We start from the raw sequence: 14,300 nt of genomic DNA, 5'->3' as shown, positions 1-14,300 counted from the left end.
TGCTGCTGTCAGACACATGGACCACTGAGCACCATTTCAGTTTGTCCGTTTCTTCCATTCCATCACTGGGATATTGGTGGTGTTGCTGGTAGTTCTGCTACTTTGGGGAATCATTAACCCCCCAGAACCTGCCGGGACGGGCCTCGGAGACCTGCCTGTATTCATGAGGCCAGTTTGCAGCACACAAAGAAACAATGTTGTTGTACATTAAGAAGCAGTCAAATGTGAACGTGAGAAAACGCTTCATGCGTGGTCGGTGAGGAGCAGGACGGAGCCCCCCACAGATCAAAGAGCTGGCTGCTGGAGGCCTGAACACAGGAATACCACAGGAATACCTCCACTGCTGCAGCAGAGGACTACTAGGGCTGCTGGAGGCCTGAACACAGGAATAACACAGGAATACCTCCACTGCTGCAGCAGAGGAATACAAGGCCTGGAACACAGGAATACCTCCACTACTCCAGCAGAGAAATACAAGGGCTGTCCCCCCATAATACACCACATAAATGATGAAACACGGAAATATCAGGATGGGATACTAGTTAGCTTGATTTATTTCAAAGGAGCATCAAAAGAAATGCATCAGTGCATGTGAAAGGATGTCAAGGATGGAAATGAAAGACATTATAATCATCATTTTAAGATAAGATAAGATAAGATTGTCCTTTTTTTCTCCCTCAATGGGGAAATTCACTTTGTGCAGCAGCAGTACACTCAACACACACATGCAGGGAAAGTGTAAAAAAAGTCCAAAAATAAATAAAAAGAATTTCAAGGTGTGTCAACATGAATGACCATTTAAATGTTGGTCTTAAAACATTTTCATTTGTGGTTTTTAAATACTACTAACTTTAGGTGTTCAGAATCATAATCAGAATCAGGTTTATTTGTCCAGGTCAGGTCAGACAAGACATGGAATTTGATTCGGTTGTCATCGATCACTCTACAGTAAATAGGTAATAGACAAATGACAGATCTTATTAACATATAATTTTTAAAAAGTGAAAGGTGCAGCAGAATGAGGTAGATATGATTATTATTTCCCCCTCTGCTCAGCATGCCTGGACATTAACTACAATTTATTATTATTATTATCATTATTATTATTATTATTATTATTATTATTATTATTATTATTATTAGTATTAGTATTAGTAATAGTAGTAGCAGTAGTAGTAGTATTTTAAATTTAGAGGGCTGTAATATAGCACTTTTAAAAAGCAACAGCAGGTTTCTTCCATTGGAATGAATTCCCAAAAGCCTCCACACTTTTCACAAAGAAACTACTGGGCATGTTAATGATAATTTTGTATATTATTGAATTTCAGTTTGTTTATTTTATTTCATTTTATTTTATTTCATGAATATTACCGAAAATACCAACCATAACAAGCGTTTCCGGCAGCGGCAGTGACGTTGGGCCACGAATGACATGAGCTACTTAACATGCTGCCCTAAACTCCCTGGTTTAGTCTTACCATTGTTTTCTGTAAGGGCCTCCGACATGATTTCCTTCTACCAGTCTTAAGTGAGGGCTTTTTTTTCATTTGGTTGAATTGGACCTGTGTTTTTTCCTGTTATTGTTCATTTATAGATCTGTCTCCTGTCTCGACAACACGGTCTGTTAACTTTGCTGTTTCCTTTTTTACATCCTCCCATACATAAATTATGATATTCTGCAGCTGATAATGAAAGCCTCACACAAAGAGTTATTTTCCATTATAATAAAGCTTTTATTCGTTTATTTTCTACAAACTGGTCCCTTTTTCTCCGAGATAAGACAGCTATTATTTGATTACAATAAAAGCTCCAGTGCTGTTTGGGGTCCAGCCAGACCCAATGTGAATGTGGAGTTTGTGGATTTCTTCTAAGTGTCTCAATTATATAATAAAGTCTAAATTCAGCGTACGAATTGTTACAGATTGCTTTTGTAATACTGTATTTGACCCGGTCTTTGTACGTTTTGACCGTATAAAAATGTCATTCTTGCCATTGTAAGAAATAGAATGAGATGAACCTGCTGGATCTACTGCCCTTACTTTTTAACAACTTGTGCTTTTTATCATTTTTCAATTTCAATTCAATTTTTATTTATATAGCGTCTAATACAACAGATGTCTCTAAATTTTACCTCTTTTCTTATAATTTTATTTCATTTTATTTGTTATTTACTGTTTAATTGTGTAATTTTGATGTTTTAATTGTGTCTTGCCGCTTTTAATGTTAATGTAAAGCACTTTGAATTACCTTGTGTTGAATTGTTCTATACAAATAAACTTTCCTTGCCTTGACAGGCTGAAAATTGTATTTTCTTCATCATGTTCTCCTTTTCAAATGTGCCAGAGAGGCTTGCAGTGTCACAGACAATATTACAGAAGCAACACACACACACACACGCACACACAAAATATATGTTTTAATTGTGTCTTTCCGCTTTTAATGTTGATGCAAAGCACTTTGAATTACCTTTTGTTGAACTGTGCCGTCCAAATCACCGTGCCTTGCCTTGCCTGCGTGCAGGGCTGTGATGTAATGGTGTGTGCAGGTATAAATATAGAGGCATGGCAGCTCCTGCCGGAGATCCATGTCTCTCCGGTCAGTGCTGGAGCCAGTTGCGCCTGCGGGTCTGGGAATGAGCGCAGCTCTGACACGCTCCTCACTACCGCGTCTCCTCCCCTGGACCAGCCACAGCTGTCCCGCTCTCTCCCGGGCCCTGGAATGAGCTGCTGTACCCGGGTGCGGGCCCCGGGGACCGGCCTGAGGACCGGCCTGAGGACCGGGCTGAGGACCGGGCTGCTGCTGCTGCTGGGGCTCCTGCTCGGCCTGGGGGCCGGGCCGGCGGGGTGCGCCCCCCCGGGGCTCAACGGCACCGCGGCCCGCTGGGAGAGCCTGTACTCCCGCTCCCTGATGGGCCGGGTCCCCGGGGGGATCCCCGGGGTCCCCGGGGTCCCAGGGCTCCCCGGGATCCCCGGGCACAAGCGGGACGCCTCCAGCCGGGACAGCGACTACCTCCTGGGCATTAAGAGGCACCGGCGCCTCTACTGCAACGTGGGGATCGGCTTTCACATCCAAGTGCTGCCGGACGGCAGGATCACGGGGGTGCACAGCGAGAACAGGCACAGTAAGGGTTTACTTTTACTGATTGACATGAAGGTTATTTACATATAATGTACTTGAAAAAAGTAAGAAAAAGTAGAAATACCATAACTGAAAAAGACTTTGGGAAAAGTTAAAGTCACCCATAATAAAATTAATAGAAGTTTTTCATTCATTATTATCTATTTGATTTATTTTGTTGAAGCTGAAATGTTGATCTTGTTTGGATTTTCTTCTTTTTTCTTGGTATTTATGATACACATATAAATAAATGCATAGATAGATAGATAGATAGATAGATAGATAGATAGATAGATAGATAGATAGATAGATAGATAGATAGATAGATAGATAGATAGCAGAGGTGTATAAAGTACTTGAAAAAAGTAACTAAGTAAAAGTAGAAATACCAAAACTGAAAAAGACTTTGGTAAAAGTTAAAGTAAATAATAGAAGTTTTTCATTCATGATTATCTATTTGATTTATTTTGTTGAAGCTGAAATGTTGGTCTTGTGTGGGTTTTCTTCTTTTCTCTTTTGGTATTTATGATGCACATATAAATAAATGCATAGATAGATAAGTAACTAAGTAAAAGTAGAAATACCATAACTGAAAAAGATTTTGGTAAAAGTTAAAACCGTCACAGTAAGTCTTTTTTTAACTAATTAAGGTTATTTACAGAGGTGTATAGAGTACTTGAAAAAAGTAACTAAGTAAAAGTAGAAATACCATAACTGAAAAAGACTTTGGTAAAAGATAAAGTCACCAATAATAAAATTAATAAAAGTTTTTGAAGTTTTGATTATATATTTGATTTATTTTGTTGAAGCTGAAATGTTGGTCTTGTGTGGATTTTCTTATTTTTTCTTGGTATTTATAATGCACATATAAATAGATAGATAGATAGATAGATAGATAGATAGATAGATAGATAGATAGATAGATAGATAGATAGATAGATAGATAGATAGATAGATAGATAGATAGATAGATAGATAGATAGATAGATAGCAGAGGTGTATAAAGTACTTGAAAAAAGTAACTAAGTAAAAGTAGAAATACCAAAACTGAAAAAGACTTTGGTAAAAGTTAAAGTCAGCCATAAGAAAATGACTTGAGTAAAAGTATTAAAGTAGTTCACATTAAATGTACTTAAGTATCAAAAGTATCTTGTGAAAAATATACTCAAGTATCAAAAGTAAAAGTATTTTAAAGTACGCATGAAAAGAAGCAACACAACCAAAAATCATCCTTCCCTTGTTTTTATTTTATTTTATTTTACTTTCAGGTGAATGAAATGTGGTATAGAATACAACACCAAAATAAACTGTCTTTCTTGCAAAATATAATTCTTTGATTATTTTAATTAGTAACGAGTAACGAGGTGGCAAATGTCAAAGTAACTAAGTCAAAGTATATTTTTTAACTTTTAAATGTAGTGGAGTAAAAGTAAAAGTCCTGATTGAAAAAAAACGCAAGTAAAGTACAAATCCTCAAAAAAACTACTCAAGTAGTGTAAGGAAGTACATCTACTTTGTTACTGTACACCTCTGGTTATTTATTTTCCATCCCGTTTGGAACCATTAGGCCCTAATGAAGGATGGACTTAACATCCAGATCAGGACAGAAGTTGGGTAATATGATGAATTTCAAATAATGTTAAAGTTTTCAATTCAATTTCAATTCAATTTTATTGATATAGCATCTATTACAACAGAAGTTGTCTCTAGGATTTTTCCAGAGATCCAGAACATGAACCCCTGAGCAATTATTACATAAACAATGGCAGGTAAAAACTCCTCTAGTGGGAGAAAAACCTTAAGCCAAAATGATGAAGTCAATGTCAATGATGAAGACAGGAATTGTTGTAATACCTCCTAAATCAGGCAAACTTATTTAGGATCTAAGTGGATACTCACACTCTGTTTTCAGTCACTCAGTTAGTTTACAATACTGAGATATAGCGTCTTACCCCCCGCTCGCACCTGATCCCCTGATCATCCCCCGGTGGGGCGGTGAGCGTTGCTGCTCAGACCCCGCGGGTCCTCGCCCTGGTCCTCGCCCCGGTCCTGCAGCTCTGGTGCAACATCTGGAGTCCCCTCTTTGGTTCCGCTGAGCACAAACCAGCCGGGGCTTTTCTGCCCTAATGTGTAACCAGAGCCCGCTGTGATCCAGGCCAGCACCTAAAGTTAGGACACAGCACGCAGGCCCGTCTGTTAAGACAGATTAACCCCAGCGATACGGCCCAGACAAAGTCATATACTGTCTGACATTTGCAGACGTGGAGAATTACTAACCCACAGCTCGTCTGATGTGATTCCCTGCACGGGGAACTGGTGGATCCAGAGTGGCAAATACACAAAGAGGAACAGTTTGGTTTCCATTGATTTACTTTATTATTATTTTGTGTGTGTGTGTGTGTGTGTGTGTGTGTGTGTGTGTGTGTGTGTGTGTGTGTGTGTGTGTGTGTGTGTGTGTGTGTGTGTGTGTGTGTGTATGCAGTGTCTGTGACACTGCAAGCCTCTCTAGCACATTTCAAAGGGAGAACAGGATGAAGAAAATACAATTTTCAGCCTGTCAAGGCAAGGAAAGGCAAGTTTATTTGTATAGCACAATTAGACACAAAGTAATTCAAAGTGCTTTACATCAACATTACACAATTAAACAGTAAATAACAAATAAAATGAAATAAAATGGTAAGAAAAGAGGTAAAATAATAAAAAGCACAGGTTGTTAAAAAGTAAGGGCAGTAGATCCAGCAGGTACATCTCATTCTTACAATGGCAAGAATTACGTTTCTATACGGTCAAAACGTACAAAGACCGGGTCAAATACAGTATTACAAAAGTAATCTGTAACAAGGTCCAGTAATAAAGCGGAGCCTGCATTAGTCCTGAAAAACCTTCACTTCTCTGTTTGCAACCCCATTCAGTCCCAGTATAGGTCTTTAGATTACCTGGATTAAAGTATTCTATTGGGAAGAGCAGAAAACCAATGATCTGAGGCTTGGTTGTGGAACACTTAAGCAGTCATTCTGACAAGATACTGGGGATATTTTCATAGTTGAGTTTGGCGTAATGTTCACTCTCTTTCATGGTTGAACTAGTGCAGTTGGTAGTTTTTATAGGCTACTGACAAAATTCAATTCAATTCAATTCAATTCAATTCAATTCAATTCAATTCAATTATATTTGTATAGCGTCTAATACAACAAAGTTGTCTCTAGACGCTTTCCAGAGACCCAGAACATAAACCCCGAGCAGTTATTACATAAACAATGGCAGGTAAAAACTCCCCTAGTGGGAGAAAAGTTTTAAGCCAAACAGTGGCAAGGAAAAACTCCCCTAAAAAAGGTTACAATTAAAACCTTGTATCCAGTGTGAAATCTGTCTATGCGTTCATTGGTGTGCTAAAGTGCTTTGTAGAACCTGAATAAGGACAAAAAATTATATATCTAAGCTTTTAACATGATCTGAAATCTTAATGTTGAGGAGTGTCAGGTGAGGATCCGTCCATCCCGTCCGCCCGTCTGCTTCAGCGTGTGCTCTGTTTCCTGCAGGCCTCCTGCAGATCTCTCCGGTGGAGAGAGGAGTGGTGACCATCCTGGGCATCCGCAGCGGCCTCTTCGTGGCCATGAACCGACGAGGGAAGCTGTTTGGATCTGTGAGTGTCCAGGAAACCAGTGCTCATCACATAGACACACAAAAACACACAGATGGAGAACCAGAGATCATAGAAAGCCAACGTCTGTTTCAGTTAACACTTGTCTCCTCACACAGACGCTGTGGGAGATGTCAGTTTCACATTAGAGTCAGGGTGAAGGGCTCGATGTCATAAATCCAGGTCTTTTATACCCCCCATAAATTGCGAGATATTTCAGATGGACAACTGCTGAAAAGTTATCATTTCAGACTCAAATCAAAGTGATGGACTCGAGTCAAGAACAACTGCTCAGCTGTGAAGTAAATGATTTATCACTGGACAAAGCTTTTAAATGTTGTCACAGAAATATCTGGCTGGAAAATTCCCAAAGTCTAAATGGAGGCTGGAGCAGGTTGGGCCACCTGTTTGTGTATGATGCAGTAACCCTTCTCTGCATGACCATGCATTTCTGAACTAAAGACGTCACATTAAATGAGTGGCATCCCAACGATGCATTTCAAAAAATATTTCAAAATGTAGAATACACAATCTTTTCAAAACACCCAATAGATCAGAAGAAAATCAACAATTAAACTCAACGTTTGATAGTCACAACAAGAGCATTTCTAAATACATATTGTGTAAAAGAACTAAAATGTACTGAGACAAGACTCGTCATCAATACAAAAATCAGAGAAAAATGTATTCAGATGAATGGATATAAATGAGTGACATTATACAGGTTTATCCAAATAATGCTTCATGAATGTGCAGCAATCGCAGCTAAAGGCAAAACTAAATATTACTGTTACTTTTATGACCAAGCAGTGCATATGAAAACATTTTAAAGTTATATACGACTGCTTTTCCTCGAGGGCAGGGTAACGAAATAGACACCACATACAAATGATCTTGGGAAGAGTCATGTGTCATGTCTCATATTACATATTTTGGAAAACAAAGTTTGCAACACAATGGCAACGTTTTGGAGGATAACCAAAATGATGATTTACAGGTCAATGACGAATAAGGATTTTCAACAGGTCAATTTTTTGAGTTTTTTGTCAAGATGAATTGGCACTAGCCTTAAAAAAAGGTCATGTGGTGCAACCATGATTAATATTAAAATACATTAATTTCCTTTAACATCTTGACATCTTTTTTTTTTACAAGTTTTCAGTATTATACAGAAATGGTTATTTTAAAGGAGCTTGAGGCAGGATTTATGAAAAAAATTCGTATACTTTTTAAGTTTTCTAGTAATAATGTCAGATGAAGCGTTCCAAACCCAAAAGAATGAGCCCTCTAGTGTATCTCTCTGTTACCTTGAACAGGCTGTGTGCTGCAAAATGTGCTGCAATTCGGTCCCAAATTTCCCGCGCTGTCCTGCGGATGTGACGTCACATGACGCTGCATGCACGTTCTCCCCGTTCTCCCGTGCCGGTTTCGCTGTTGGCTGCAGTACCCCCAACGGCCGTCGTGGTGAAGGGTGGCGCTAGAGAGTCTCATTTCTTAAAAGGAGCATCATGCTCCTTTAATGGTCGCGCCACATGATATTTCATAAAATGGACGTAATCAGTCAAACTTTGTTCGTATATTATGATGGAAATATAAATACAAATGTGTTGCAATCTTACACACTACAAGGCATTTAGGAAATCATGCCAGATAGGGCAGAAGATTGATGTAAAAACATTTAGAGTGATTCCAAAACAAGTTTTCAAAACCAGAGTCATGGTCGGATGGTCGCATCACATGACATTTTGATGCTTAAAACAACAACAAAATCCCAAATAACTAGTATTTTTTTTGTAAAATTCAAGTGAGTCCATATGTGGGACAGGTCGGTCATATATATTGTATTTTCTTATCCATTTAAACCTTCTTTGAATTGAAAAAAAATCTGTTTTTCAGAAAATATAGGCGTCACGTCATTGACCCTTACAAGAAGAAAAAAGTTGTGATGAATGGCCACGCTGGTCACTAACCCGTCCATAAACAACAACACAACCTTCAAAAAGTTCATAATGTGCTTAGTTGGATGGTTTCTGTCTTCACATCTCCGCTCACAAGCTAATGTTCCACCACTGGATCATCCCCAATAGTTATTATCTGAAATTCAAAAAACCACACAATGAAGCGTGGTGTCCCGGCTCCGGCCTCACTCACATCATTCACCATGTCACAATCTTATTTTTGTGTCACGTACGGCTGAAACAGCCACTGCACCAAAACAACTCTGCCGTCAGAAAATAAAGCAATTGTTTGATAGAAATCACAATGAACAATACAGACTAGAAAAATCCCCCTCCAACAAAAAATGTCCCCGACATCTTTGTTTTGTCTCTGCCCTTCAAACACTTGACATTTTTGAAATAATCCATTTTTTTTTTTCTTCTGTCTTTCAGTTACACTACACCAACGAGTGCAAATTCAGGGAGCAGCTTCTCGCCAACAATTACAACGCCTACGAGTCCGTGGCCTACCCGAGGATGTTCATCGGCCTGAGTAAGAGCGGAAAAACAAAAAGAGGAAACCGAGTGTCACCTGCGATGACAGTGACACATTTCTTGCCAAGAATCTAGTGGCCTCAGAAATAGACTGGTGGGTGGCGGGCCGGCGTCTCCAAATCATGATGCACTTTCAATTCAAGACTTATGCAAGTGTATCACATTTGATTCTTTTGCTATGTAAATATTCATGTTTTTTTGGGGGTTTGTTTTTTTTAATTTATGTTTAACAGCTATTTTGTATTTTTATAGGAGCAGATGTCTTTCCACTGTGGGTGGGCTGGAGGGGTTTGCGTGGGAGGGTCCGGGTCACGATGCTATGTTATTTATGTCTTCATTTTTCTTATTTATCAGACATTTGCTGCTACAGAATGAAATCCTTCTCTTTGGATGCTGGTTTTCTTCGCACAGATGGGGAAATGAACAACTGTGTGCAGACGATGCTAAGGTTTATTTTATTTCGAATGGTTAGCAACAGAAAGGCTGGAGTCTCAGCGTAGAGAAATGAAATGAGGTGTAAAGATCTCTGAAGGCATTGATTGCCCCTAAACTTCAGCTCTTTTGTTACTTCTTTTTGACAGAGATGGTTTAAGTGACTGACATTTGACTGATTCTTAACCAGAGCAGCACAGCTCTTACATCAGAGCCCATTGGTGGATTTTCACCTGTTTCCTGAAATGCACTGCCACAGAAATGTAACTGCCGCTTGAAGATGAATAATATAATAACTATGGTTGCTCCATCCATCCGCCGTCTTCACCCACTTATTCCTAATCAGGGTAACGGGGGTCTGTTGGCCTGTCTTAGGCGTTAATTACATAACATTGCAGGTTTGGTTGAGCCATTCAACACATTTACTCAGTATACAGGACTGTCTCAGAAAATTAGAATATTGTGATAAAGTCCTTTATTTTCTGTAATGCAAAAATGTCCTACATTCTGGATTCATTACAAATCAACTGAAATATTGCAAGCCTTTTATTATTTTAATATTGCTGATCATGGTTTACAGTTTAAGAAAACTCAAATATCCTATCTCAAAAAAAATAGAATATTCTGGAAATCTTAATCTTAAACTGTAAACCATAATCAGCAATATTAAAATAATAAAAGGCTTGCAATATTTCAGTTGATTTGTAATGAATCCAGAATGTATGACATTTTTGTTTTTTTAATTGCATTACAGAAAATAAAGAACTGTATCACAATATTCTAATTTTCTGAGACAGTCCTGTATTGCTTTCCCACGTATGCCTGATGTCTTTTGCTCATAAAGTTAACACAATACTGAATATTGTGCCAGCATCAATTTTCTCAACCAATCCACGTGAAAACAAAACAAAAAAAACACATCATTTTTAGTCCACACCTCTCCGCTGGTCTGGATCTAAGAGCCACTCACACTATTCCATCATAGCCAGATTATGGTGATCAGTCAAACTTTGTGACAATATTTTATTCTTCTCCAAAATGCAAAGAAAACTATTTAAATCCATGCTTTGTTATGGGTCATGTGTCAAAACAGCAGTGTCAGAACACGAGACACCAAGTCGCAGGGGAAAATGAGGTTAACGCTATGTATAGAAGACGCAACGTCTTTTTTTTCCACAAACTTCAGAATACACAAGAGAAGAGTTGAAATGACGTCCAACCTTGTGTTGGAGTTTACGGACGTAACGGTTGTGGCTCTGCAGCCTGGAACCAGATAAATGGTTCAAGTTGGTTAAAAAGGAGTATTTGTGGCACTGAATCCTAATTGAAAAGATATCATCTTACTGTGGAGAAAGAGAGAGGGAGAGAGGGAGAAGGGAAGGAAGGGAGAAAGAGAGAGATGGGCAGGAAAGGAGGAGGGGAGAGTCAAAGAAAACCCACAACCTCCACTGTGTCTGTTTATAGCTCTGCCAGGGGGGTGAACTCTGAACTTCTCCGCCGTCAATCTCGGCCAGATCTATACGTCCCGCATTAGAGAGAGGAATCCTCTTTGACATTATATAAGTGGGGAATTTAGGAGTTTACAGGCAAGGTCAAAGATCTGAAATGCAACAGACAAGCAGTAGCCTTGACTGTGGAATAGGAGTATTCCTATTTTCAAGTAGCCTCTTATTGTCAGGCAGCTGTTGGACGGAAAAAAAGAAGCGACCGCATTAGTTCTGACACAGAACTGCATTTCTGATGATACCTCGTACAAAAATGTTCCTGTACTGTCCCCAAATCTGGCTCCAGACAATGACATGCACTTAATCATCTTTGATTTCGTCCTAAGAAAACGAAATGCTTCTGAACAAAGGTATAAGACAGACGAAAAACCAACGATGACTTTTACTGTTGTAGGCACATGTAGCCTGAGAAGTTGCACAGCTTTACTTCAAAACTTTTAAAATTACTTTGGATTTCAAATGACTATGCCCCCCCCCCCCCCCTAAGCTTTTTAATCAAGTCACCAAGGTCTCAATTAAATATCTCTGACATCTGGGATAGAGCACAACAACCTGTTCAATGATTGTTTTAGGAGGAGGAGTCAGCCACTCATCCCGTTTGCAGATGACTGTGTTCTTTTAGGTTGTCGTGTTTTAGATCTGTCGTACAGCTGTGAGCTGAAGTTAGGTGGAGATACAGATGGGAAAAGGTGGATGTGACCAAGGCAGCCTTAAACAGAGGGATAAGAATGTTATGTCAGAGTTTCTTAATGTGGGACTGATGTTAAACACCAAAATATAAAATATACCCTCGCCTCAGCCGGCCACTCCATACACCGACATTTGCACTGACCTTTTTATCTAAAACTATTATTTAAAAGTATTATGGGAGAAATGATACCAGTCTTGTGTATAATAATGCTGGATTGAATCTTGGGGTGTAACTCAATGTTTGACTACAATTTAATTAAAATGTAGACTTTTTTGCAAATTAGAAAAAATAACAAAACATATATATATATATATATATATATATATATATATATATATATATATATATATATATATATATATATATATATATATATATACATATATATATATACGTGTATATATATATGTATATATATATATATATATATATATATATATATATATATATATATATATATATATATACATATATATATATACGTGTGTGTATATAATTAAAATGTAGATTTTTTGCAAATTAAAAGTAAAAGAAATAAAAAAAAAAATATATATATATATATACACATATATATATATATATATAAAAATATATAAATATATATATATATACATATATATATATATATATAAAAATATATATGTATATATGTGTATATAATTAAAAGACTTTTTGCAAATTCAAAATAAAAAAAATAAATAAAAAACATATATATATATTTATATATATATGTTGGGTTTTTTTAATTTTTAATTTGCAAAAGTTTTTTTTACATTTTTACATTTTAATTAAATTGTAGTCAAACATGTCGGATAAATTTAGGTTAGTATTTAGCTATATTTTCCAAAGTAGTGTAGTATAAGAATGAAGTTTAAACCCTTGGAAACCTCAGCAAAAGTAGGCTACGGCAATGTGTAGTTTTAAAGTGCTGACACTTCCTTCTGGAGAGTCTTCACCTGCTCCGCTTCCGTCTCCAGGTCACTTTCTGAGAGTTTGGAGATACAAACGCCAGTCACCATAGACCATTCCTCTGACAGGTCTTAGCATAACGAGGGCAAAACTGATCCACCATTAGGTTGTTTAATCAGTAAAATAAACCTGCCAGGAAGTCGCTGCATTTCAGGGAGAAATCTACATGTTTGGCCTTTCATGTACAAATGAACTGATGGGTAGTGTTGCAAAGATCTAGTCTAATTTCCAGTCTTACAATCTGAACATCTTTAAATAATTAATAAAAAATTAACAAGTAGTGTCATTGGCTAAAACTGTTTCAGACACAAATCCTGTACCTGTAAACACTACACGCTGCTACCTGTCCGACACAGACCATAATAATAATAATTATGGATAATTCGGGGGGCAGCGGAGACCAACAGCTTCCAAACCCAGCAGACAAACAGGAGTAGATGCCGGCTCCAGAACGGTGTTCTGTAACTAATCTGCTTGGGAAAACACATTATCCCCAGCATGTCCTGAATGCAGTCATTTTTGTGGCAACACATTTACAAATCCTTGTGAGGAGATACATTTGGGCACAGTTCTGGTACAACACGTTTTCCATTTTCCTTTTGGTGAGTTCTCAGCTTTTCTGAAGCGGCACTCGTTGGGTTTTGGTTGTACTTGTACTTCGTCGCGGCAGCTGCTGCCCTGACCTGGATTGGCTTACAAGGCAGTTTCCTCCACACTCCCTCTTTCTTGGATTTGTCTCTATCTGTCCGTCTGAGTCCTTGTGCTTTACTGCAGCTCAGTTCTGGTGGCCATGTTGTCCTAGTTGTGCCTTGTCACGTTCCAGCTATCTTTACCCTGTGATATACTTTTAGAAAAGATAATCATGGGAGAAATATTTACAGACAGCTGTTGGACTGCACTATATGCTAGGGCCAGTAACCCTATATTTTTCTTTATATATTTTGTAAATATAACCTCTAAGTAACTGAAGGTGCTGGTATTCCTATTGGGGGGCAGTTACAGTTTTAAATGAACAGAGCTGGGTGGAAGTGGTTGTCTATAGGCACAAGGTTTCAAAGTTTATTTAGACGGGACAATGCATATTCATGAACACTACATAAAGCAGTGTAAATACTGGGTTTAGCAGAAATACTAGTTTCCACCCGCAGTCCCCACAAACAACCAGACACACTCACACGGAGGCCACGTTTACACGTAGCCGGGTATTTACAAAAACGGATATTTCCCCCTCTACGTTTTCAAAAATATCCTCGTTTACACGGACCTGCATGAAAACGCTGTTAACGTCATGCCAGCCAATCAGAATTCTGGAAAAAACATCAACAAATGACACGTGTAAGTTCCAGTTAAGGCTGATTTATGGTTCCGCGTTAAACCAACGCAGAGCCTACGGCGTAGGGTACGCGGAGACGCACACCGTACGGCGCGCATCGCCGCGTACCCTACGCCGTAGG

The 14,300-nt window shown here is 38.4% G+C and overlaps 1 protein-coding gene across 1 annotated transcript; it reads left to right on the top strand.

Annotated features, from left to right (window-relative positions):
* The first annotated feature begins 2,597 nt into the window (after positions 1 to 2,597).
* Positions 2,598 to 9,552, top strand: fgf4 (fibroblast growth factor 4). The gene is made up of 3 exons (XM_061708502.1): positions 2,598 to 3,121; positions 6,657 to 6,760; positions 9,148 to 9,552. Exons 1-3 carry the CDS (start codon positions 2,719 to 2,721, stop codon positions 9,322 to 9,324), a joined length of 684 nt encoding a protein of 227 aa, XP_061564486.1. The 5' UTR covers positions 2,598 to 2,718; the 3' UTR covers positions 9,325 to 9,552.
* The last annotated feature ends 4,748 nt before the right edge of the window (positions 9,553 to 14,300 follow it).

This window comes from Cololabis saira, chromosome 2 (genome assembly GCF_033807715.1).
Source record: "Cololabis saira isolate AMF1-May2022 chromosome 2, fColSai1.1, whole genome shotgun sequence".
Lineage (NCBI taxonomy): Eukaryota > Metazoa > Chordata > Actinopteri > Beloniformes > Belonidae > Cololabis > Cololabis saira.
This window is presented reverse-complemented; position numbering and strand designations above follow the sequence as displayed.